Raw genomic sequence first — 26,998 nt, 5'->3', positions numbered from 1 at the left:
CCACGCTAGGGCCGGGGAGGTGGGGGGGGAGGAGTTGTCTTGTCTTCTGTCTTTTGTGGTTTTGGGTGTTTTTCTTGTTTTGTCTTAGATTCCGATAAAATTAAAAGAAACTGCTTCAACTCTCAGGCCTGCCTGGTGCAGTACAGGGTGACGGTCTGTGGGAATCTGCGTCAGGATAAGAAACATTTTTATTTTAAATACTTTGGAAAGCTTAGTCCTAGCAATATAAGTTAATGCCTTAGGGAGGCTATGGTCCCAGACCCCTCCACACACATATGCTCTAGGGGGTCACATGAGCTCCCGGATCCTGGGGGAGATAGGCTGGACAGACCCAGGCTCCTGCCTGGCCAGTGGGGCCAGAGGTCTCCTGCCTGGAGGGCTAAGCAGGCAGCTGGCATTTGAGGTAGGGTGGCCTCAGCGTGGCCCTAGAGCTTGAAGGTCCTGTGGAGGTGGGAAACAGGCAGCTGCTCTTCTCCCTTTCTGGTCAGTGGCAAGGAGGCCTCAGGCCTGGGCCCCAAAGCCTGAAGGGTTCTGCTGCTGCCAGCGCCATAAGTCTTCACCTGTGCAGACACGGACGGTCAGGGCTTGCCCGAGGACAGCCCTTAGAGCCAGGTCCTCCCTCTTCCGGGTGAGGCAGACACTCACACATCCTGTCCAGCCCCAAAGCCGCTGTCCAGCCCAGCTCCTCGTGGGCCAGGCTGGGATTGGCATAACAGACCGCCACATCACCTTCCCGCCGTGCCACCACCTTGTACGGGATCTGCAAGGGAGGGAGTGGGTATTTAGCTGAACGGGCCCTGGGCCTCAGGAACCATGAGCAAGAGCTGGGCCAGGCACCTAGCACTGAAGTGCAAGGCGGGCTGGAGGTGGCAGGTCCTACCTTCCTCCCAGAGGCCTTCTCCATGGCTTGGACCATCTGCAGGACGGAGTAGCCTGTGCCTGTGCCAAGATTGTAGGTCTGCCCAGGAGAACGGGGGATGTTGGATGGTGTGTGTGTGCGTGCGCGCGTGCCCCACATTTGCCCCAGATCCAACCCTTTCCCTCCTGGGCTCCTCCCTCGGCTCATACCCGGTAGCCACACTGCTCCTTCAGCTTCTTCAAGGCTGCTATGTGGCCCTTCGCCAGGTCCACCACATGAATGTAGTCCCTTACACCTGCAGAGGAAGTGGTGCTATGGGGTGTCTGTCCTGGCTCAGTCCCCCTCCTTGTCCCGACTCTTAGGCTCACCTGTCCCATCCTTTGTAGCATAATCATCACCAAAGACATTCAGGGCTTCTCGACGTCCAATTGCCACCTAGGGCAGAGGTCAGGTCAGCTTCTTCAAGGGCCCTGGCACCCGTGGTACTCCGAGGCCCCCTGGGATTAGCCCCCCCTACCTGGGAGACATAGGGCATGAGGTTGTTGGGGATGCCCTGGGGATCCTCGCCGATGCGGCCAGAGGCGTGGGCGCCTATGGGATTGAAGTACCGAAGCAGCACTGCGTTCCAGGCCTGTGTGGTGCAGGTCAGACAGTGGGGCCGGGGCACATGGACTGAGTCCCAACTCAATCCACAGCTATCTCCCTCACCCATGTCTGCTCTGTGTTCTCTACCAACGAGCCACGGACAGCACCTAAGTACCAGCTGCTGCCACCTTGGGCAGAATACTGCCACTTCTCAGCCTTGTTCTCCTTGTGGTGAGAGTGCCAATCCTGGGCTCAAGGGGGCCAGTGAACGGAACAGAGCGAAGGCTGGGGCAAGGGGTCCTCACCTTGTCTGCCTGGCACAGGTCCCGGATCATCTCTTCAATGAAGAACTTGGACTTGCCATAGGGATTGGTACAGCCCCCGGTGGGGTGGGCCTCGTCCAGAGGCAGGTACTGGGGGTTCCCGTACACGGTGGCTGAGCTGCTGAACACCAGGTCCTTCACCTCATGGGCCCTCATGATCTGGCCGTGGAGGGGAGGGTCAGTGGCCTGTGCCGCACTTGTAACAGTCCCACTTGTTACTCCACCCTAGGAGGGTGGGGCTGAGGCGATGGGCAAGTCAGTTACAGAGAGGGAGACAGGTTGGGAGGTAAAGAAAGGCATGTGTCCAAGATGGTACAACCCGGGTCCTCTCTCATTCTCCCCCACAGGCTCTTACTGTGGCTGGCATGCCCGACAGCCCGGGGCCCAGCTGGCCTGTGTCCCCTTCCTCTTACCTCCAGAAGCTGGATGGTCCCGGTTAGGTTAACTCTGTAGTAATCCAGAGGCTTCTGCACCGACTCCCCAACAGCCTTGAGCCCCGCAAAGTGGATGACGGCCTTAAAGCTGTGCTGCAGTGGTAAAGCCAGGGTCAGAAGAGGCTGGGCGGGACTTGGCAGTACTCCTCCTACCTGGCAAGCAGCGTGCTCACGAGTTCTCTGGGACAGGGTCTCTATGTAGCCCCAGCTGTCCTGGAACTTGCTATGTAGACCACACTGGTCCCAAACTCACCAAGATCTGCCTGTCTCTGCCTCCCAAGTGCCGGGTTTAGAGGTGTGCTCTACCTAGCCTAGCTAGCACCACCCCAAGATAGGATTTCTCTGTGCAGCCCTGGCTGTCCTGGACTCGCTGGCCTTGAACTCACAAAGATCTACCTGCCTCTGTTTCTCTGAGTGCTGGGATTACAGGCCTGAGGCACCATGCCTGGGGTACCCACCTTCTTTTTTTTTTTTTTTTTTTCTTTTTCTTTTCAAGACAGGGTTTCTCTGTGTAGCCTTGGCCATCCTGGACTCACTTTGTAGACCAGGCTGGCTTCGAATTCACAGCGATCTGCCTGCCTCTGCCTCCCGAGTGCTGGGATTAAAGGCGTGCGCCACCACGCCCGGCTTTTCGGGTGCCCACCTTCTTAAAGAGGTGCTGTAGGGCTGCCTGGTCCAAAATGTCCATCTCCTCAAACTCCACAGAACGGCCTGTCAGCTCCTGGACCCGCCGCAGGCTCTCAGGCATGGAGTCTCCTCCTGGTGGGCCATGCAGAGGCCACCAACACATTAGAAGATGGGGTCCCGTATCCAACCCCTCTGGAAACCACTCACCTTTTCCTACCCAGCTCACTCACCACGGATGGCATTATGGAAGTTGTCGATGACCACAGGCGAGTAGCCTGCCTCCAGCAGCTCCAATACTGTGTGGCTGCCAATGTAGCCAGCCCCACCTGTGACCAACACCTTCTCTCCCATGGTGCCTGCTGAGAAGACGAAGAGTTTCAGATGTCACTGAGGCTGTCTGCATGGGGCCTCGCTCCAACTCCCAACTGGATGCTGGTCCCCTAACTTCATCTTGGAGGATGCAAGGGTGAGCGTAGTCTCAGGAGGGGCTCCAGAGTCAGTCCTGGGTCTGACTGGATAACTCTCACGTTCTGACGAATTATTGCACACATACCACATGATAGGACGGCCCAAAGAGGCGATTTAAAGCTCTGCCACCTGTATATGCAGGAGGCAGACACGCCAAGTTGTCTGGCTTCTATTGTGTAGGGAGGGAAAATAGGACTTATATTTTTCTTTTGGTTTTTCAAGACAAGGTTTCTCTATGTAGCCTTGGCTGTCCTGGACTCTCTTTGTAGACCAGGCTGGCCTCGAAATCACAGCGATCCACCCGCCTTTGCCTCCCGAGTGCTGGGATTAAAGGTGTGCGACACCGGGCACAGCCAGGAAGATAAGACTTTTGAAGACCTACTCTTCCTGCCTCCGCGTCTGGAGAATGGGCAGTCCTGGTCCGAAGAAAATATGGCTTCAGGAGAGGGGAGGTTAGGGTTTGAAAACAGTGTCTGTCCCTTATAAACTCTGGCCTTGTCCCAGCAGCAAAAGGTTCCTGGGTTTGGTGACTAATGCACACACTGCTCCAACAACCCTTCCCCAGGAAGGTCAGTTGAGAGGAAGAAGTAAGTACACTAAATGGTTTCCAAGGTGGCTGAGAGCCAGTTGAAGTACCAGCAGCCTGGGAGCGGCTTGGCCTTCACCCCACCCTGGGTCAGCCAATAGCTCAGCGTTGGCCCAGCTGGGTCACTCATGCTACAGATCCCGCCCAACTTCGGGCGGCACGGAGTGGGCATGGTGTCGACGTGGATTTGGCTCGCAGGCCGCTGCCAGGTGTACATCCCCGCCCTGAGCAAACTGTTAGGCGGACAGAAAGGAAATCCACATACTGAGGCCTTTCAGTCTCACCACCTGGCTCGCTGCCAGCCTTTCCCCGGGCTGCTTCAAGTCTCTGCTGGGGTCATTTCTGCCACAACGCACTGGACTGGGGCGCCCACTGCCTGCCAAGACTCACTACCCGGCACTGGTGCGTTATTTCCCCCACATCTGCACGAGGCAGGTGTTTCCACTAGCACTTCGTATTAGGATCAGAGCCCGGAGGTAGTCTGCCTGGTGTCGTACAGCGGTTAAGAACCTGCTGCCAAGTCTACTCCCCACGACTGTACTCTGCTCCCGCACTGCGCGAGGATGCCACGAAGCGGTCGCAGAAGGGACCCTAGAGCCAGAAAGCCTGCTCTCAGGCTGCTCCGCTCCACTCGGGACTGGGGGGGGGGTGTGACCTTGGTCAGCGGCCCCCTCCTCAGTTTTCCCGGTCTGTAAAAATGGAGGGGGAGCGGATGCTGGGTCCCAAGAGCCCGGACGCGGCCGAGCTTAGCGCTGGACTTTGGTCCTGGGCTGGGAGCTCGGGCCCGAATGAATGGACTCGGGTGGTCCCCGCCACGGGAGCGGAAAACGCGAGCAGAAGGGGCGGTCCAGTCCCTGTCCCCAACACGAACTGACCCACTTGGAATTCCCTCGCTTCCCGCCAACCACAAGCCCTTCCGAGCCCTCTAAGCCCCTTCATTCGGCCACCCGAACCTGCTGAGGATCCCGCGCGGACTCCGAGCGCCGCCTCCCGCGACCGGCGCGGTGATCTCTTTAAGGGCTGACAGCCCAGCCTGACCCCGCCCCCTCCACGCCTTCCAGCAAACGTGTCTGCTGCTACCGGATGTACGGCGGCTCTAGAGGGGCAAATGCCTGCACAGGCTTTAGGAGACTGCGCCGTGCGTTTCCATCCAGGGCGGAAATGAGGAGAGTGGACGCCATCCGGTGACCCGCGGTCTGTAGAGGAGAAACTGGGTCAGGACCGTTGGCCTCCTCATTCCTGGGAGCTGCACCCCTCTACCCTGGGCCGCTCGCTGCTTTCCAAGCTTCCCTGCATCTGTCAAACCCTTAATCTGGCCGCTCTAGTTGGAGGGCGTGGCTGGCCTGGGCTGCGCCCTGAAACCCAGGAAGAGGAAGGAACCTTTAAATTCGCAGTAGCAATTGCTTTGCCTGTATCTGAGCCACCGCCTCCCTCCCTCCCACCCTCAAAGGTGTGTCTGCACCTGCGCACCCAGTTTTGTCTCGGTTTAAAATAAGAAGAGCTGGAAGATGGCTCAGGGAGCTTGTTGCTCCTGAAGAGGACCTGAGTGCGGTTCCCTCACACACACACACCGCTTGCCGTTCCATGGGATCCCATATCCTCTTCTGGCCTCCGTGGTACATACCTGGTACTCTTTCACATATACATAAATGAAAATAAATCTTCCCTGGTGGCGCAGGCCTCCAGTCTCAGCACTTGGGGCGGGGGGCGGGAGCTGGAAGACAGGGCATCAGTTAAGGGCACTTACTCCTCTGTTTCTGCAGTTCCAGGGGATTTACTCGTGCAGTCATTCACACACTTTTTTGTTTGTTTTTGTTTTTTGTTTTAAAGATGTTTCTTACCCCCAGACAGCAAAAAGTACTTTGGAGAACATGACACCCCATTCCCAATAGGTGAGGTGGGTGTTTGTGCTGAGCTATCAATGTTTGTTATCGTCTAGTGTGGTTGGTTATAAGTTGGTAAAGGTTACATTTAGGGATTTCTTCCTTTCTCCTTTCTATCCGTCTTTCTTACCTTTCTATCCTATCTAGTGTTAGGGGAAAGGAGGGGAAAGGGAAGGATAAAAGGGGAGGATATGGAACTGGAGTAAAAGGTAGCTTACCGAACCTATTAGCCTCAAATATTTTATCTTGGTATGTTCAATAGAAATTTATAATTGTTTTGTTCAACTTTTGATTTATGTATTATACATATTGCATATTGATAGATTTTGCTCAGTGTTCGGCTGATGTATTGTACATATGAAACTCATTTAAAAATGTGATGTATAGTTTAGTTTTTTTTTTTTTTTTTCATTTTTTCGAGACAGGGTTTCTCTGTGTAGCCTTGACTGTCCTGGACTCACTTTGTAGACCAGGCTGGCCTCGAACTCACACAGATCCACCTGCCTCTGCCTCCCGAGTGCCGGGATTAAAGGGGTGTGCCACCACGCCTGGCTTTAAAGTTCTAGTCTTATGAGAGCTAACCATTACAAACTGTTCAAGATGGCTGGAGATATAAGTTAGTAGTTAGTCACCTATAAATCTTATTTGTAGTCTTGTTAGAAACTAGTTAAGTACAGAAGAAGCTTTATTTAGTCTCTTACATATGTTTTCAAGGTTAAGCAGATAGTACATAGCTAAAAACATGCGATGCTTGTTTGTTTAGATATACTGACAGATAGGTCGATCAGTAAATAGGATAGATATGACTCTGCACTATAGTCTTCAAACACTTCAGAGATCTACAGAACGTGGCATTTAATAATAAAGGGATTTTCTGACAGAGAGACACATCTGCTCCTGGCAGCACCTCCAATCTACTTTACTGAAGATGATGAGCAGCAAAGAAACAAGTTTGGCAGACTAGCCACTAAACCAAAAAACTGTTCTTATCTCTTCTGCTGATTGCAGGCTGACTGTCCAAGCATGAGGCTGAGAAATTGACTATCCAGCTTTGCAGAGACTAGATGAGCCAGTCCTTCAAAATTCCTGCTTCAAAGAACAGTCTGTCAGATATTTTGGGCTGGCAGGCTAAACTCGATGCCCCAATGATAGAGAAAAACCTGCGACTGTCCAGGCAGTCAACTCTCTCTGTCCATACTTTTGGAAGTTGCTTGCCTACACTTCCTTCATATTAGATATTTCCTTCTTAAGTCTCTGATGGGGTTGAAAACTAGGCAGCAATAGTCCTACTATAAGCTTTAGTTTAAGAGATAAAAATGTTTAGAGGTTGATAAATTTAAATTATAATCCAGTGATTTAGAAAAACTTTGGACACTAGGATAAGACTCAGTAGGATAGGATAGATAGTGGAACAATTTCTCCAAGATTGTTAAATATAAACGGACTGGTCCTTGTAAATGTAACTTTTCCTGGATAATTTTCATAATTATTTTTTAAGGATTTATTTATTATGAATACAGTGCTCTGTCTGCATGTACACCTGCAGGCCAGAAGAGGGCATCAGATCACATCATAGATGGTTGTGAGCCACCATGTGGTTGCTGGGCATTGACCTCATGATCTCTGAAGAGCAGTCAGTGCTCTTAACCTCTGAGCCATCTCTCCAGCCCCTCATAATTATTTTTATTATATATAGTTTATTATTTTTTAATAGAAAGGGGGATTTGTAGTGGATATAAACATGTTTTTGTTTTGATCCTACGTGTGGGATGAAGAACAGACTTGTGTAAGGCTTGGTTTTTGCCAGCTGAAACACAGCCTAGTACACACACACACACGTGTACACACACACACGTGTACACACACGTCACACACACACACACACACACACACACACACACACACACACACACACACACACACACACACACACAAACAGGAGGCCGGGTGGCTTTTCGGGTCTTGGTATTGTTCGGCTGTTCATCACTCCACTTCCAGCCGCTCCTAGAGAGACTGCTCCAGAAAATGCTTTAGGGCTCTGGGTTCTGGCTGCTGTTCCAGCAGCAGCTTTGGTTGAATTGTTGGTCTTCTGAAATCCTGCCTGCCTGACTACACCAGGGGAATCAATCGTTCCCAGGAACTGAGTCCAAAGGGTCTACTTCTCCTGTTCACAATAACCTCTTTTCTCTCCTATCTAGGGTAGGTGGGTTGGAAGGGAGGTGTAAGCATTAAAGAACACCAAATAAAGTTTTGGAAAAAGTCAAAGTTACAGAGACCCCCCTCTACCTCTGCAGTGTTGGGATTACAGGCATGTGTCACCACGCCAGCTTGGGGACTTAGGTTTGGAGACAGGAGAACTCCAGAGAAAAATGAATGACTCAAAGCCTGCACTCTTCCCTCATAATGACTTGACTTCTCTGCCTATAAACACACACACACGGTTGAATATTAGAAAATTAAACCTTTAATTACATAAGCTGTTTTTAAAAATCATGAACAGAGTGATTTTTCCAGAGACGCTGGAGTTGGCAGGTGGCCACTGCAGCAGATCAAACCCCACCATTTCAGCAAATGCTTTGCTGCCTTGGGGGGAGGAGGAACTGCTCTCTGTCGTCAAAGATGCAGCACAGGACAGGACCCACAGTCCTGGCAGGGTGGACATCAGCTCTGCTGCCTAGCAGCCCATCCGCGAGACCCAGGGCCATCCCAAACGCAGCGCTCAGGCCATCAGCTCTGAGGAGCTGGTCCACAGTGGAGGGGAGACTTCCAGGCTCCAGGGCACTCAGTGAGGCCCGGGCCTGGCAGCTCTAGCCCTTTCTGCCTAGGAGAAGGACCTCCGTGATGCCTGCTCATTCATTCGCATCCCATTTCCCTCATCCAAGAATCACTGTGCACAAACACCCCCACCTCCCCCAGTCCCGGGTCTTCAGGTGAGCGAGGGGCTCAGAGTTTGCAGGTGGCCTGGGCCACTTTGGAGCTGGTTTTCCGGTTCAGGGCTTGACAGATGAAGTCCCCGGCTTCGAGGAGCTTCTGGAGGTTCACACCCTTGGGGAAGCAAGTTAAGAGGATCAAGTCAGTCAGGGCATTGCCCTCAACATCCAGGGCAACAGACTAGACAGCAAAAGGGAAGGCAGCAGTAAACAGGCCCCTGCTGCAGCAGTGGGCGCCACTGTCTGTGAGGTTGTGAGACCACTGCCAGAGAAGGGACCTGATCAGTCTTGTCCCGCCTCCATGTTCAGGGCCCAGCACAGGGCCTGGCCCGCAGGAGATGCGATGGTTATTTGTTTGCCTTTGTGTGTCTTCTCCTGGGCTGGGACTGGCACCCAGGCCATTCCTCATGCGAGACATGGGTTCGACTGCTGAATCTCACCTCCAACACGACTGACTGTAAGTGTGACTCCGGTCTGCAGTTGGATACTAGTGCCAAGCACACTATATAGTTTCTTCTCGTGTCTCACCACCGACCTCTACCTCGGGGACACACTTTTCCTTAAGCCTGTAACAATCGAGTGCATCCCTTTTACTGCCATTGCTCAAGTTCAAGACAAAATAGTGAGGCTGTCAGCCTGTGAGGAACAGATCTGGCTTTCAAACTATCGGATTTCTTTTTTTCTGGGTGTGTGTGTGTGTGTGTGTGGTTTCGAGACAGGGTTTCTCTGTGTAGCCTTGGCTGTCCTGGACTCACTTGTAGACCAGGCTGGCCTCAAACTCACAAAGCTCCACCTGCCTTTGCCTCCCAAAGCTGGGATTAAAGGCGTGCGCCACCACGCCCGGCCTGGCTTAAACCATCAGACTTCAAAGCAGAGATGCAGTGTGACTTCTATGCCACCACTGAGGTCCCTGAAAAGTCTGGTGGAGCCCTGTGTGGCTAATGGAAGGAAGTCACTGCACGTCATGAAGCTGCCCCGGCCTCCCTTTTCAAGACAGGATATCTCTGTGTAGCCTTGGCTGTCCTGGACTCCCTTTATAGACCAGGCTGGTCTTGAACTCATAGCGATCCGCCTGCCTCTGCCTCCTGAGTGCTGGGATTAAAGGCGTGCGCCACCAGGCTGGACTGAGGCTGGCCCTTCTTAAGGCCCTTCCCATACATACTTACTGAGGGGCTGCCTAGAACTGAACTGTGGGGGTCACTCTGAGATCTTGGTCTCTTGTGCTCACAATCACGTTTCAGCAGACCCAAGCCTCCTCGCCGCGCTCCTTCCTCTCCAGAGACCGCTGATCATTCCTTTTTTGCTTGGCTCCTTCTCATCCTTGCTTGGGGTCTTAGTCTAGGCTACCAACTGAGCCTCTTCTTCTGTTGAGACTCTCCTCTGGTGGTTATTCATAGCCCCCCCCCCCCCCCAGGTTGCTCTGTCAGGGCCTCTCACCCGACAAGGGCTCGCTCTCCAGATCAGCCACTTTCAACTCTCCTAGTTGACTGCTGTATTCTCTCGCAGAAATATAAAGCTTCCACAATCCCTGGCGGGTCTACCATCCCTGAGCACGCCACGTCTGTCCACATGATTAACGAGCGAGCAAGCCGAGCCCTGGTTAGTTCAGGGATGTCACCACCAGGGGGCAGGCGCGCTTACCGTGTGAATCCCTAAACCAGTCAGCATGTAGACCAGGTCCTCAGTGGCCAAGTTCCCTGATGCTCCTTTTGCATAGGGACAGCCTCCAAGTCCCGCCACAGAGGAGTCAACGACGCTCACCCCCATCTGGAAACATAAGGATGGTGAAATGTGGCTGCTGCCAGAGGCTGGAGCCCACAGAGTCGCTTCTCATAAACCTTCTGCGGCGTTGTCAGAGATTCTGCCAGAGCCATTCTGCTCTCTACTCTGCCAGGCGGAAGCCACCGAGGGACATAACTTCTCTCGCTTCTGTCTGGAACAGTGAGTAAGCGTCCTCTGTCACAATGTCCCCTCTGAGAGGACCTTCCCCCATGCCCTCAGAGCTGGCTCCTGGCTCTGTTTCACCCTTGGGGCTCTCCTCAGTCATGTCCAGTGTGAGTGGCTGACACTAGACACATTTCTTTTGAGGTGTTTTGTTTTTAATAGAGCCAAAGAAATGGAAGGTTGGTGGGTTCTCAAAAGGATTTTCTGGTTTTTTGTTTTTTATTTTTTCAAAAATATTTATTGTTATGTATATACAGTGCTCTGCCTGCATGTACACCTGCAGGCCAGAAGAAGGCACCAGATCTCATTATAGATGATTGTCAGCCATCATGTGGTTGCTGGCAATTGAATCAGGACCTTTGGAAGAACAGCCAGTGCTCTTAACCTCTGAGCCGTCTCTCCAACCTTCAAAAGGATTTGTAACGAGCCAGCAAAATGGCTAGCCTGGTCTACAAAGTAAGTCCAGGACAGCCAAGGCTGCACAGAGAAACCTTGTCTCAAAAAACCAAAATAAAATAAAATAAATAAAGGGCTGGAGAGATGGCTCAGTAGTTAAGAGCACTGGCTGCTCTTCCAGAGGTCCTGAGTTCAATTCCCAGCAACCACATGGTGGCTCATAACCATCTGTAATGAGATCTCGTGCCCTCTTCTTGTGTGCCGGTGTACATGCAAGCAGAACACTATACATGTAATAAATAAATAAACATTTAAAATAAATGAATAAATATGTTCAGAGGGTACAGGTGCTTGCCACCAAATCTGACAACCTGAGTTTGACGTGCAGGACCCACATGGTTGAGGGAAAGAACTCCTCTACAGATGCACTAAAATCCTGTCAAGTCTTCAGGTGTTAACACCAGCTGTGGCCCTGATGCTGACACGGAGACCAACACCAGAGGGCGCCACTTGCAGCAGGCTCCACCAGCTTATTCTTCTTGGTCCCACTGCTGCAGTCAATGCCTCCCCACAAGGGGCACAAGCACCCCCTTCAGGCCTCTGCACCTGCATAGCACCCTCTCTTGCTCATCAATGAGAAGCAAATCCCTCAATGTACGTGTGCCACCTTCTGTGGCCTCAGATACATTTGCTTCAACTCAATGAAACTGCACTGCCCTGACTCAAGCCCTCTGGGAGAATGGGCACATGGCTTTCATTACCTGCAGGGCCACCAACGTGTTGGCCAGAGCTTGACCGTAGGTATCATGGCAGTGGACAGCCAGTGCGGCAACAGGCACTTCATGCATGACAGCAGTCAGCATGTCTTTCATGAGTCCTGGGGTGCCTACACCAATGGTGTCCCCAAGGGAGATCTCATAGCAGCCCATTGAGTACAACTTCTTGGCGACCTGGAGAAGCAAACAGATACTTAGAGGACCCCGAGCCACCAGCATGTGACATTAGAGCTCAGAAGCAGGGAGTCTGTGACCAGTCAGTTCTCCTCCCTCTGAGGTGCTGTGTTCCTATTGGGTCAGGGCTCCCAACAATTTCAATGGAAGGGACACTCATTACCCACAGGCTGGGAGACCGAGACCCAAAATGCAGCTAGCCACTGCAGCAGCAGCTGACTCCCCTTCCCAACAGGCGCTGACCGGGATCAGGGAAAGCCCTTCCTCTCACAGTAGCACCTGTGGACTGTAGGTCTAAAACACCAGTTGGATTCTTTGGTTTTTGTTTGGTTGGTTGGTTTTGGTTTTTCTGTGTAGCCTTGGCTGTCCTGGACTCACTTTGTAGACCAGCTGGCCTCGAATTCACAGCGATCTGCCTGCCTCTGCCTCCCAATGGATTCTTTTTTTTTTTTTTTTTTTTTTTTTTTAATTTTAGGTTTTTTGAGATAGAGTTTCTCTGTGTAACAGTCCTGGCTGTCCTGGCCTCGCTTTTGTAGATCAGGCTGGCCTCGAACTCAGTGATCTGCTTGCCTCTGCCTCCTGAGTGCTGGGATTAAAGGCGTGCACCACCACCGCCCAGCATCTAGTTGGATTCTTTAAGCAGAGGAACCATGCAACTTTTCAAAAGCTCCTTTGCATCATTTTGCAATCGGCTGACTGTAAAGCCTAAATTGCCGAAGCCACCCCACCCTGCCCCACCCCGCCCCGCCCCACCCCGCCCCACGGAGAATGCTATACTTGGCCTGAGTGAAGAGGTAGCAGGAGACACAGTTGTTTACTGATGATCATCCTCATAAATGACACAGTGACTTCCCACCCTCCACCCCTGCTCACACGCCTTATCAGGTGACAGTGGTGCAGGCCTCTGGGGCTATGTGATGCTGAGCTCAAGTCCCCATTCTGCTGCACGCTGGCCACCTGCACCAAGGCATAACTTCTCTGAGCTTCAATGTCTGCTTCTAGAAAGCGGTGATGGAGCCGGGCCTTGGTGGCGCACACCTTTAAGCCTAGCACTCAGGGAGGCAGAGGCAGGCAGATGGCTATGAGTTCGAGGCCAGCCTGGTCTACAAAGTGAGTCCAGGACTGCCAAGGCTACACAGAGAAACTTTGTCTTGAGGGAAAAAAAAAAAAAGTGGTGAGGGGCTCCAGTGAGGGTGGTGGCAACAGGGGTCAGGGGACACAACAGTCAGAGGCCATTCCTTTGACTGGATGCCACATGGTATTGGGGAGAAACAAAAGGGCTCCGTAGGGCACAGTGGGTGAGACCCAATCTGCTGTCTACACCCTGGGTGACAAGTGACTTGCTTCTTCAGAGGCAGAACAGCATCAAATCAGCAGCGGGGTTTTCTGGATGAAATGGCTGAAGTTCCTGGCTTACTCACGGTTCCTATGTTGGGTCCTCCATGTAGCCCTGGCTACTAGCCAAGAGGATGTGCGTGGCCTCTCACCTACTACAAGGACCCTGGGGATTCATGGGGAATACTACAATGGGGATCATGCCTCAGCTGGTGGGACTGAAAACTGGATTTGGGGCCTTCAGGTGGGGTAGAGACCTGGCAAGGAGGTGGCCTGTGCTCTCAGTATATGAATGAGGCTGTGTGGACACCATCAGTGTTCCAGTGGGAAAGGGAGGTGAGGGACGCCCGCGCCTACAAGCTGCAAGGGAGCCAACCCTCACGGGCCCTTTCCCCACTCACTGCACACACCTCAGCTACTTTAGCCGAAGAGATCTTCCCCTCATAGGGGCACCCGAGGACACAGGAGATATACCTGCAGAAAAACAAACGGAACGGTGTCAGTGTCCCCAGTGTCCCCAGCTCTTCTGCCACTAGAATGACTGATGACCCATCTTACACACATCCCTGCTGAGCCCACAGTAAACATGAAGCTGACAGGAGGCCCGGTGCTGGGTGAAAGGTTAACTCTTGAGTAGGCAAAAGGCTCTTTGGCCTAGTTCTGGGCAGAAACACCAGAGAACCTTGCAGGGAGGGTGGGGCTAAGAGGCCACAGTTAGGGCTGCAGGTGGAAGAGAATTTACAATAGCTACAAAGAACTAGGGTGCACTTGAGCTGTCTGGAGCGGGGGTGGGGGGAGGTAGGCCAGTATTCAGGTCATCGATGCCAGAGCCACCATCAACACACAGGAGCTTGTTCAATTCAGGAAGATGGCAAACAGAACCACAGTCACGTTAGGAGGGGGTGATAATTCCAGAAAGGGAGAAACTGGGAAGGAAGCATGGAAAAGGAGGAAACACAGGCAGCCAGTGTAGCTAGGGTTAGCTAGGCAGACCTGCTGGAGGCCATGGTGCTGGAGGGCACAGGGCGCAGGGCATCTTTGGAAAGCATGTTTCAGTCAAGGCCGGAGTCTGGAGTGCTCAGGACAGAATTCTAAGACACGGGGAGAACCAGGGGCCAAGGAGTCTGACACAAGACAAGAGGGAGCCTTGGCCTGACTGTGACAGTCTTGTGGGCTGTGCTGAGGACTCTTTGAGTGTCACATGCGGAGTCCACCCTCATTACCCGGCTGCCACTGAGGCATCTTTCAAGTGACACTAGGGATGGTAGTTCAAGCCTGTAATCCCAGCACTGGAGGACTGAGGCAGGAGGATTGCCAGCCTTGGTTACAAAATGAGTTCCAGGTCAACACGAACTTAAAGAGTGAGATGGTAAGCCGGGCGTGGTGGCGCACGCCTTTAATCCCAGCACTCGGGAGGCAGAGGCAGGCGGATCGCTGTGAGTTCGAGGCCAGCCTGGTCTACAAAATGAGTCCAGGATGGCCAAGGCTACACAGAGAAACCCTGTCTCGAAAAACCCAAAAAAAAAAAAAAAAAAAAAAAGAGTGAGATGGTACCCGGGCGGTGGTGGAGCACACGTTTAATCCTAGCACCTGGGGGACAGAGGCAGGTGGACCTCTGTGAGTTCCAGGCCAGCCAGGGTTACATAGAAAGACCCTGCCTCAATAAGTAGATTAAAAAGCTTAAAAAGAAAGAAAAAAGAAAAAACAAGAAATGGAGTAAATGTCTGTTAGACCAACATTTCAAAAATCTCGGTATGCTTTAAAAAACAAAAAACAACAACAAAAAAAAACAGGTGGTGGTGGCACACGCCTTTAATCCCAGCACTCAGGAGGCAGAGGCAGGTGGATCACTGTGAGTTCGAGGCCAGCCTGGTCTACAAAGTGAGTCCAGTAGAGCCAAGGCTACACAGAGAAACTCTGCCTTGAAAAACAAAACAGATTATTACGTATATAATGTTGTGTCTGCATATACAACTGCCCGCCAGAAGAGGGCACCAGATCTCACCATAGATGGTTGAGAACCATCATGTGGTTGCTGGCAATTGAACTCAGGACTTCTGGAAGAGCAGCCCGTGCTCTTAACCTCTGAGCCATCTCTCCAGCCCCCTTGGTGTGCTTTTTACCTTAAATTTCCCATTTCATATATCTCCAAACAACACTAAGCAAGGAAAAGTGGTATGGGGGCATATCCCTCTGATCTAGGCTGGTGGATCTCTGTGAATTCCAGGTCAGCCAGGTCTGTTGAGGGCAGGGCAGGGCGGGGAATCACCAAGACAGAACACAGGCCTGGGAGCTGGGGGGGCACATGACTGGAGACCCATCTTCCCCATCTTCACCTGCCTATCAGGTCTCTGTGTCAGGTGCTGTGATGGCAGAACACAGCACTCGAGGACTGTGGGAAATGGGACAAAGAAAAACCAAGAGGAGCTGACATCCATGGAGGACCCTGCAGGAGCTGAGAAGTGGAGAGAAAGGGGAACGTTCTGCCTGGGGGGCAGGGGGAAGCACAAAGCCCTCTAGCAGAGAAGATGGGGTGCCATCCAGAGGGTCTGGAACATCACAGGAAAGCCTTCACCCGGCCCCGGACAGCGCTCACAGGTAGAGTACCTGCCTTGTTACAAAGCTTCATCAGTGCCGAGTTTCACCCCCAGCTCTCTGTTTTGTTGTTGCTGTCGTTTGCTTTGAGACGTGTTTTAAAGGCGTGTGCTACCAGTCCCCACGCCAACAACCAAGTCTCAAGTCCTGGGCCTGGGCACGGTGGCACATGCCATCCCAGCACCCCAGGCAGAGACAGGTTGGTGTCTGTGAGTTCTAGGCTGGCCTGGTCGACACTTGGTCAGTCAACAATTTAAGTCTGAGAGAAATCCTGGCTCATCTTCTGACCACATTCACTTGGAGCAAGGTTCCCAGGTGAGGAGCTTGGGTTGCCCTGCCCAGCAAGAGCCTGAGGTGGAGAGACCGGCAGCTGGGAGAATCGGCTCCATTCTACAAGGGCATTGAGAAAAGCACCCCACGAAGCCAGACTTACCCTCCCACAGGGATGCTGGCGGCCTGTGTGACCAGATTCACCCTCCCACAGGGATGCTGGCGGCCTGTGTGACCAGACTCACCCTCCCACAGGGATGTTGGTGGCCTGTGTGACCAGATTCACCTTCCCACATGGATGCTGGTGGCCTGTGTGACCAGACTCACTCTCCCACATGGATGCTGGTGGCCTGTATGACCAGACTCACCCTCCCACAGGGATGCTGGTGGCCTGTGTGACCAGATTCACCTTCCCACATGGATGCTGGTGGCCTGTATGACCAGACTCACTCTCCCACATGGATGCTGGCAGCCTGTGTGACCAGACTCACCCTCTCACAGGGATGCTGGTGGCCTGTGTGACCAGACTCACCCTCTCACAGGGATGTTGGTGGCCTGTGTGACCAGATTCACCTTCCCACATGGATGCTGGTGGCCTGTGTGACCAGACTCACTCTCCCACATGGATGCTGGTGGCCTGTATGACCAGACTCACCCTCCCACAGGGATGCTGGTGGCCTGTGTGACCAGATTCACCTTCCCACATGGATGCTGGTGGCCTGTATGACCAGACTCACTCTCCCACATGGATGCTGGCAGCCTGTGTGACCAGACTCACCCTCTCACAGGGATGCTGGTGGCCTGTGTGACCAGACTCACCCTCCCACAGGGATGCTGGTGGCCTGTGTGACCAGACTCACCCTCCCACATGGATGCTGGCAGCCTGTGTGACCAGACTCACCCTCTCATAGGGATGCTGGGGCCCATGTGGCCTGACTCACCCTCTCACACGGATGTTGCTGGCCAGTGCAGCCTTCATGACTCCATCAAAGCGCTGGAAACTCTCTTCTATAGAGCAGTTCGCATTCTTCTGGGTGAATAGCTCAGACACAGCACCGAAGATGCTTACTTCCTTGGCACCTGCAGCTACCTGCCGATATCCAGGCGAATATATCAGCACTTTGATCCTGGAGAAACTGGTCCAGCGGCAAAAATGTTGCACAAGTTTTATGATATGTGACTGTTATAGGCTGAACATTCACACACACACACACACACACACACACACACACACACACACGCATGCACGCACGCACGCTATATATTGGGGCATGCAAGATGGCTCAGGCTCAGTAGATCAAGGGCATGTGCCGCCAAGCCTGATGACCTGAGTTCAATTCCCCAGGACCCACATGGTAGAAGGAAAGAATCAACACACTTAAGTCATCCACTGACCTCCACATGAGTGCCATTGCACACGCATGTGTGTGCACACACACAAACGAACACATTTAATAGTAATAAACATGTGGACACCCCAATCCATGGTTCCCTAGAACACATCACCTACTTGGAAGAAAGGTCATTGCAAATGTAATTAGATAAAATGAGGCCACACTGGAGCAGGGTGGGCCCCTGATCCAGAATGACTGGTGTCCTTAAAAGATGGCTGTGTGAGGACACTGAGATGTGGAAGGCCACAAGAGGGCGGAGGCAGGCACTGGAGCAAGGCACGTATGAACCAAGCAATACCAAGGCCAAGCGGTCACTCCCAGTCACTATACGATCCATGGGATGGGCTCTCAAGAAGCCTCACAAGCAACCAACACCTCCTGACCTCCAGAACGTGAGGCTGTAAAGCAGTTCTGTTAAGAGTTTGCAGAACTTTCTCGAGCAGCTCTAGGAAATGCTCACCCTTCAACTAGAAAACAAAATAAAGCTAGTGGTTGGTGGTGACACACGCCTTTAATCCCAGCACTCAGGAGGCAGAGACAGGTGGATCTCTATGAGTCTAAGGCCAGCCTGGTCTACAGAGTTCTAGGACAGCTAGAGCTGTTATACACAGAAACCCTGTCTCAAAAAAACAAAAAACAAAACAAAACAAAAAATCAAACAAACGAACAAAACCAAGAAATGAAAAGAAACCAAACCAAGGCCAGGATGTAGCCCTGGGCTGGAGCATTTTCCTAGTAAGTGTGAAACCCTTGGCACCTGCAGATACCAAAAAAATCCATCAAGTCTCACAACTTCTAAGGAAATCAACCCTTCCACTGTTAACATGGGAGGTCACTCTTTTTTTTTTTTTTTTTTTTAAAGATTTATTTACTTACCATGTACACAGTGTTCTGCCTGCATGTACACTTGCATGACAGAAGAGGACGCCAGATCTCCCTATAGATGGCTGTGAGCCACCATGTGGTTGCTGGGAATTGAACTCATGTCCTTTAAAAGAGCAGCCAGTGCTCTTAACCTCTGAGCCATCTCTCCAGCCACCCGACCCCCTCACCCCGTTTTTTAAAAAAGATTTATTTATTATGTATACAGTGTTTTGCCTACATGTATCCCTGCCCACCAGAAGAAGACATCAGATCTCATTCTAGATGGTTATGAACCACCATGTGGTTGCTGGGAATTGAACTCAGGACCTCTAGAAGAACAGCCAGTGCTCTTAACCTCTCAGTCATCTCTCCAGACCAGGTCACTCTTGAAATAAATTTATGACAAAGCACATACTCAGCCTCTCATAGAAATCACACGTAGCATCCATGCGGAGCGCTGGTACCTGTCCCTAAAGAAGAGAGTGACATAGGTTGCAGAGGTGACTCTCAGCAGGTAAGCGCTCCTGCTCCTGCACAAGACCTGGGTTCAACTCCTACCATCCACACGGCCACTACCAACTGTGTGCAACTCCAGTCCCAAAGGATCTGATGCCCTCTTCTGGTCTCTGCAGGCACTGCATGCACATGGTGCACAGACATTCAGGCTAAACAGCAGTACACACCAAGTAAAAAATAAGCAAAATTTAAAAGAAAAAGACAAAGAAGAGGAGGAGGAAGAGGGTGATCCCAGGATGTAATGGTTTTAACAAGCCTGTGTGGGCCAGAGAGATGGCTCAGAGGATAAGAGCAGCACCTGCTCTTCCAGAGGAATAATTCCCAGAGTTCAATTCCCAGCAACCACAAGGTGGCTCACGGCCATCTATAATGAGATTTGGTGCCCTCTTCTGGCCTCCAGGTATAAAGCAGTCATATACATTAAATAAATAAATAAATATTAAAAACAAAACAAAACAAAACAAGCCTGTGTTCTCAGCTCTCATTGAGCATAGCTCAGTGGCATGTACCCATTGCATCATTCCCGGTTCACTGGGCAGAACTGACTGAGATGAAGCAGTTTGTCAAGGCAACAGAGCGATGAGTGACAGGGTTGGACCACTCCCCCAAGCCCCAATCCGATGCTGCTCATCCTCACTGGAGACAAGCTGTTTAGAGAGACATCCCAGGACAAGACAGACACCAATACTGTCATCCACTCTCAGGGCCTCAACAGGTCAACTTCTTACCGCTGCCTCAAAGCCTTTCATATTTGGAGTCAGGACTGGGTAGTTGACGCCGGGAAACTTCTGGATGCCCTTCAAGACTTCAGAGTTGTCAGCCATCTGGGAGCCAAAGAAGCCAAGAGCTCAACAGTAGAGAAAACCTTAATCGCTGACTCTTTTGTCCCCAATACTTTTCTTATCTCTGTGACCAGGAGACACCCTGGGCAGCATGACCTTGGCGGCTCCCATGGCCACTACTGCCAGCTCTGCCGTACCTCCAGGCACAAGTAGCAGCCATTTAACAAGAACTGGGTCCAGGGGCTGGAGAGATGGCTCAGAGGTTAAGAGCACTAGCTGCTCTTCTAGAGGTCCTGAGTTCAATTCCCAGCACCAACATGGTGGTTCACAACCAGTTATAATGTGAGTTAATGCCCTCTTCTGGCCTGCTGGCAGGTGCATCCCCATGAGTTTGAGGCCAGGCTGGACTATGGAGTGAATTCCAGGACAGCCAGAGCTGTTACACTGAGAAACTCTGTCTCCAAAAACAAAAACAAACAAAAAGCCGGGAGGTGGTGTCACGGGCCTTTAATCCCAGCACTTGGGAGGTAAAGGCAGGTGGATCGCTGTGAGTTTGAGGCTAGCCTGGTCTACAAAGTGAGTCCAGGAGAGCCAAGGCTACACAGAGAAACCCTGTCTTGAAAAACCAAAAAAAAAAAAAAAAAAAGAACTGTCTCTGATGGAGCCTGGGCACCACTCCCTCTGTACTGCCCAGCACTCAACTGTCATGGGATCCTTTGCCCAGGCCTAGGAAGCAGCAGTTCTTGTTCTCCCCACAACACAGATGCTGCAGATGGGCGTGGGGAGCCTATACTCTTGGAGCCAGGAGAGACCTCGGAGCCTACCTCTAACCTGACAGGGCAAATGTCCTCCTGATTAGCAAGGGCTCCTGTAGGCCAGGGCAGAGCTTGGAGTGAAGCAAACACCACACCCCGCCCTCACCCCCACCCCCACATGCCGCCCCCACCCCACCACCCCACCCCGCCCTTCTTGTGCTGCACTCCAGAGCCAGAGCTGAGACTCACCCGAGAGCCCTCAAGCCAGTGTGACCTGGTCCAGTGGCTCTAAGAGCAACAGGGACACTTCCCTCCCTCCCTCCCGTATGGGCCAGGCTTCTAGAGGCTGGGCTCACCTGGGGCACCCACTTGGGAGAGACGAAGCTGGTAGCCTCGATAACAGGGAGCCCTGCTTCAGAGAGCATGTCGATCAGCCTGATTTTCACTGGGGTAGGTACAATATTCTGCAGTGGACAAAAAATCCAGACAAGTCAAACATCGCTGAGCAAAGCCCGCCGTGGCCACCAGCCCCGAGCTTTGGCTGTGCCAGCCCCTCACTGTCTCAGACACGAACATGGGCTCACTCGTGCTCTCCCAAGTTCTACCAGCTGTGTCTCCTGGCATAGACCGCCGCTCACTTGAAGTGTTCATATGAACGTGCAAACACTATTTGCCTCCTGTGCAGACTCTTCCATAGCTCAGTGTTAATCTAGGACCCCATCATAAACTGAGGACAACGTGTTCCGGTTGGAATGGATAGAGATAAACCACTGCTCTCTGGGGTGCTGTGGGATGGACCCCCAAATGTCACACTCTCCCCCTTTTTCTCTTTCCTCAGAGCACTTTCTCCTCCTTCCCCACATATGGTCACCAGCAGAGCCTGTTGATGTCTTTCTAATCTGCCCTCAAGATCCCGGGTGTTGTATGGCATGGCTTCCCTCTGTCAACTCATTCTACGCTGGAAACTCCATCGCCTCATGTTCCTGCCCAGAAGCTGTCCATGAGAGGCAGGAGCAGTGGCACTGGCTCAGCAGTAAAGAGCCCTTGCTGCTTTTCCAGGGGACCCATGCTCAGTCCCCAGTGTTCATGCATTCCCATGGACAAATGCCCATTAACTTCAGCTCCAGGGGAGCTGATGCCTCTTCTGGCCTCTGTGGGTACTGCATGCATGTGGCAGATATACACACAGGTATACACACATACACAAAAATAAAAACAAGCCTTAAGCCAGGTCATAGTGGCACACGACTTGTAAAAAATTTTTAAAAAGATTTCTTTATTTACTTTATGTGCATCTGTGTTTTGCCTGCATGCACGTCTGTGTGGGGGAGTCAGATCCCCTGGAACTGGAGTTACAGACAGCTGCGAGCTGCCGTGAGGGTGCTGGGAATTGAACCCATGTCCTCTGGAAGAAGAGTCAGCACTCTTTTTCTTGTTGTTTTTTGAGACAAGGTTTCACTGTGTAGCCCTGGCTGTTCTGGACTCACTTTGTAGACCAGGTTGGCCTCGAACTCACAGCAATCCGCCTGCCTCTGTTTCCCGAGTGCTAGGATTAGTGGTGTGTGCCACCATGCCTGGTCCAGCCAGTGCTCTTAACCGCTGAGCCATCTCTCCAGCCCCAGTAAACACCTTTAATACCAGCATTCAAGGGCCAAAGGAAGGTGGATCTCTGAGTTTCAAGCCAGCCTGGTCTACAGAGAAAGTTCCAGGTCAGGCAGGGATACACAGAGAAACTCTGTCTCAAAAAAAAAACAACAAAAAACAACAACAATAATAATAACAACAACACAATAAACTCTTTCATGACTCCTTACTGACAGCCAGTAGGATTATGTTATGAGTCTTTTTTTTTTTAATTGGTTTTTGAAGAAAAGAGTTTCTCCGTGTAGCCCTGCCTGTCCTGGACTCACTTTGTAGACCAGGCTGGCCTCGAACTCGCAGAGGTCTGTCTGCCTCTGCCTCCTGGAGGGCTGGAATTAAAGGCCTTCACCACCACCCGGCTTATGTTATAAGTCTTAATGATTCCAGGTCCTCTTCAGGGGGCCTTCCTGTTGTCCCATGGGAAAGTGGGAACTGAACTTGGGTCATCTCAGCAGGAAGCACTCTTAACCACCGAGTCACGTCTCCAGCCACCTCACTAGCCACATTTCAAGTGCTCAAAAACCACATTGCTACCATATTGATGGTGTATGAGCCACATTCAAAGTTACCCTCGGTCACGTGAGCCCTGTGCCCACAGGTTAGAAAACTTCCATTTTTAAGTTTTATGATCCTTCGTAAGTGAATACTTCCACATATACCTAAGCTGTTCTGTTTCTCTTACGTAGGAGTGACATTGAATATATAGTCTGTTTTATAGTCTCGAGTCACTTAATGTACTTTTGTTTAACAGCTGCATAATATTCCATCTTATCAAAAGTCTGTAACGTACCTGCCCCAACCTCCCCGGGGTGCTCCAAACAGAGGTGTTAACCGTCCCTTCTGGGCGGCGTCCATAATACTTACCTTTTCATTCTGTAGACCGTCCCGGGGACCGACTTCCACGATCTTCACCTGCTTCGGGAAAGCGCCCATGGATGAGGTGCTGGCCTTCGGTTTAGAAGAGGAGAAACAAACGTCAGGGCTTAGCAGGGGTCTGCCTCTGTTACCCCAAGCAGCCATACGTCTCCCTACTTAACTCGCACCTGGGCTCTTTCAGGATTAAGATTAAAAAACAAACAAACAAAAACAAACAAACAAACAAAAAGATTTTTTTAAAAAACCTATGCTTTGACCAGGAATGAGCTTGCAGGCGGACCCCACTTTTCACTGCCCATTTGGCTCCTTTTGGACATCTCTCACTCAGCAGGGCCCAAGCCCCGCACTGTCCACTCACCCACTCCATCCTGCCTATCTCTGCAAGAGATATCCCGTGCACCCTGCTACTCAGCTGGACTCTTGACTCACCCCTGCCTCTGGTCATCCTGCCTTAGAGGGCTTGGCTCTGGCTGACCTCATTACTCACTCCTACTGTTCCAGTTCCTTTTACCCCCTTGCCCAACAGGCTTGCTCTGCTCCGGTCCCCAGCACTGGCTGTCCTCTGCCTGGAAGGCTCTACTTTTCTTACACCCGCAATTACTTAGTCAGCCAGAGAGAGCCTTCCTCTGACCAGCCCTCTCAGGAGCTAGTCACCTTTTGGTACTTGGTATTTCACAATATTATTGGCTTCAATATAAGCTCGGGAACCTTGCCTCTCTCCAACCCCTCTCCACCTGCCTGGCACCGTGCCTTGAAGTGCTGCAGTCAAAAACATCTCAGGAACAAACAATGCACAGAGGGCACAGCTGCCAGAAGGGGGTGCAGTCCCTGAGCACTGGGAGTTAGTCTCAGACTCAGCAGCAGTGACAGGGGATGTGGAGGACTTTGCTGTGTTAAGGATTGTCTAAAAGCCAGATTCTGGGTTGACGGATGACATGAGGGACAGTGAGTCTGAGGAGGTGACATACCCAGCAGCTGAAGAAAAATACTTTCCCCCCAAATTTTAAAGCCTTTAGCCCACTGTCAAGTCTGTCTCTACCCACCTAGCGGATCGTCCGTGAATATTTACTCATTTTATGTGTATGGGCATTCTGTCTGCATGTATGTCTGTATGCCACATGTGTGCAGCGCCCTTGTAAGCCAGAGGAGAACGGCATAGCCCTTAAGACCGGAGTTCCAGAGGGTTGTGAGCCACCAGGCAGGTTCTAGGCATGGAGACGGGAAGAGTGGCGATCACTGGAAACCAGCCCTTCCCCCACCCCCAAGGAAACACCCTGCAGTGGGGCAAAGGGAAAGGAATATTGTATAATATAGCAAGGACAGCAAGGCCCTGAAGGCCTTAAGGGAGGATTTTGCCCTGCCAGGAAATCAGCTGGACCTTCTCAATGCGCCTGAAGCAGCTCTGGTTTTAGCCGGCAAAACTCCTGACAGGCCAAGGGGGACCAGCCCCTGAATTACACGAAGTCAGTAGGGGGCTGGAGAGGTGGCTCAGTGGTTTAGAGCACAGGCTGCTCTTCCAGAGGACCTGGGTTCAATTCCCAGCATCAACACGGCAGCTCACAACTGTCTGTAACTCCAGCTCCAGGACCTCACACAGACATATGTGCAGGTAAAACACCAATGCACATAAAGTTAGAAATAAATAATTAAAACAAAACAAAAAAACCACAAGAAGAGACGGGCAGTGGTGGTGGCGCACGCCTTGAATCCCAGCACTTGGGAGGCAGAGGCAGGCGATCGCTTTGAGTTTGAGGCCAGCCTGGTCTCCAAAGCGAGTCCAGGATCGTCAAGGCTACACAGAGAAATCCTGTCTCAAAAAACCAAAAAAATAAAATAATAAAATAAAATTTAAAAACCACAAGAAGAGTGAAAGGTCCCTGCAATGGAGTCTTTCACCAACAGAAACTGCCAGCCTCCACTGGTATATCACCCTAAAATGGCCCTAGTGGGGGTGTGAGTGTCTTGGGCCAGTGACTTGGTGCTACTGGCAGCTCTTCCAAAGCCCTGGGACAAAACAGAGGCTCAGTAAATAAACGCTGAATCCCAACTTCCTTTTTTGGAACAGGTTGAACTTAGGTCCACTTCCTGCCCTACAACAGCTCTTCATATAATAACTCAGGCCAGGTGTGGTGACACACCTGTACCCATGTACCTGAGTCCCCAGCACCTGGGAGGCGGAGGCCAGGTGTGGTGGCACACCTGCACTCAAGTACCTGAGTCCCCAGCACCTGGGAGGCGGAGGCCAGGTGTGGTGGCACACCTGCACTCAAGTACCTGAGTCCCCAGCACCTGGGAGGCGGAGGCCAGGTGTGGTGGCACACCTGCACTCAAGTACCTGAGTCCCCAGCACCTGGGAGGCGGAGGCCAGGTGTGGTGGCACACCTGTACCCATGTACCTGAGTCCCCAGCACCTGGGAGGCGAAGGCCAGGTGTGGTGGCACACCTGCACTCAAGTACCTGAGTCCCCAGCACCTGGGAGGCGGAGGCCAGGTGTGGTGGCACACCTGCACTCAAGTACCTGAGTCCCAGCACCTGGGAGGCGAAGGCAGGAGGATCAGAATCTCAAGGTCGTCACTTTCAGCTACATAGCAAACTTGAGGCTAGCCTGAGAGATGTGAGATCTTAGGCTTAAAAGAAATCCCAGAGGCAGCCGGTTGGTGGTGGCGCACGCCTTTAATCCCAGCACTCAGGAGGCAGAAGGCAGGCAGATCGCTGTGAATTCCAGGCTAGCCTTGTATGCAAAATGAGTCTAGGACAGCCAAGGCTACACCGAGAAACCCTGTCTCGAAAAACAAAACAAAACAAAACCCCAAAACATAATTATCTAGCTGGGCACGGTGGTGCATATTTGTAATCCCACAGTCAGAGAGAGGCAGGCCGATCTCTCTGAGTTCGAAGCCAACCTGGTCTACACAGTAAGTTGAGAGTTTACACATAGAAAGAGGCTCTATCCCAAGCAAACTAATAAACAAGCAAACTAACTTGTATTATCCATTAAACTTTCTTTTTCCTTTTTAACTTTTTTTTTTTTTTCGAGACAGGGTTTCTCTGTGTAGCCTTGGCCATCCTGGACTCACTTTGTAGACCAGGCTGGCCTCGAACTCACAGCGATCCGCCTGCCTCTGCCTCCCGAGTGCTGGGATTAAAGGCGTGCGCTACTAGGCCGGGCCTCCATTTTCCTTTCTTTCTTGGACAGCGTTTCTGAGTAGCTCTGGGTGTCCTGGAACTCGCTCTGCCTCTGCCTCCCCAGTGCTGGGATTCACCAGGTACAAACCAAGATTTTTGAAATGTTAATTTTCTCAACTTTCTTGAAGTTGAGTCTCTTGTCACTCAGCCTAGAAAGTGACAGATCATCCGGACGCCAGTTTGCGGTTTAACCAGCACAGCTCTTAGAGCCCTTCTCTTCCGTCACTGCGAGTGGGAGAACCCCAGGATCGAACAAGCCCAAAGTACAGATCCGAGAGAAACCCTGTCCCGGCCCCCGCGATCCAAGTTCTCTTCGGGCATCCAGAAAAGCAACAAGATCTGGGAAAGACGGCGGACAGGGATGCGTTTGCTTTTTCCCTGTAGAACATGTTTTCCACTAACGAAGCTCAGTTAGGGAAAAGAGTCAGAGTCACCACCGTAAGGGAGTTAGGACCTCCAGGATGGTGTCCCAGGTCTCCACGGTGACAGCGGGTCGCTTCACATACCCTGGCCTCTCGGGTTCCCCGTTTCTGAGCAAGGGATCTGAGCCAGACCGGCTGGGTCCCGAACTCTCAAACCCTCCAGGCTCCGGCCCCTAGAGCCGACCCGGCTTCACAGCAGCTGACGAGGCCCGCCCGATCCCCCTAACTGTCGCCCGCCTGGGACACTTACAGCCCGGAGAGACGCCAAGCCCACCAGCCTCCGCGGGAAAGCCTTCCTCACTGTCGCCATCTTAGCCTAGAAAATCCTGAGTCCACCCCGCTGGGTCCCACGTGACCGCCTATAGCTCGGAGTGGCC

General features: G+C 51.9%; 2 protein-coding genes across 2 annotated transcripts; both read right to left on the bottom strand.

Moving 5' to 3' along the window:
* Positions 1-33: 33 nt before the first annotated feature.
* Positions 34-3,405, bottom strand: Gale (UDP-galactose-4-epimerase). The gene is made up of 10 exons (XM_051172124.1): positions 3,059-3,405; positions 2,845-2,960; positions 2,181-2,294; positions 1,750-1,926; positions 1,377-1,490; positions 1,228-1,294; positions 1,069-1,154; positions 881-958; positions 646-760; positions 34-560 (listed from the first exon to the last, which is right to left on the bottom strand). Exons 1-10 carry the CDS (start codon positions 3,177-3,179, stop codon positions 502-504), a joined length of 1,047 nt encoding a protein of 348 aa, XP_051028081.1. The 5' UTR covers positions 3,180-3,405; the 3' UTR covers positions 34-501.
* A 4,748-nt stretch (positions 3,406-8,153) lies between these two features.
* Hmgcl (3-hydroxy-3-methylglutaryl-CoA lyase) lies at positions 8,154-26,998 on the bottom strand. The gene is made up of 9 exons (XM_051172108.1): positions 26,872-26,998; positions 23,002-23,085; positions 20,853-20,960; positions 19,688-19,783; positions 17,127-17,275; positions 13,731-13,794; positions 11,797-11,985; positions 10,337-10,462; positions 8,154-8,810 (listed from the first exon to the last, which is right to left on the bottom strand). Exons 1-9 carry the CDS (start codon positions 26,929-26,931, stop codon positions 8,709-8,711), a joined length of 978 nt encoding a protein of 325 aa, XP_051028065.1. The 5' UTR covers positions 26,932-26,998; the 3' UTR covers positions 8,154-8,708.

This window comes from Acomys russatus, chromosome 29 (genome assembly GCF_903995435.1).
Source record: "Acomys russatus chromosome 29, mAcoRus1.1, whole genome shotgun sequence".
Classification (NCBI taxonomy): domain Eukaryota; kingdom Metazoa; phylum Chordata; class Mammalia; order Rodentia; family Muridae; genus Acomys; species Acomys russatus.
Note: the sequence above shows the minus strand (reverse complement) of the source record. Positions and strands in the feature narration are given on the sequence as shown.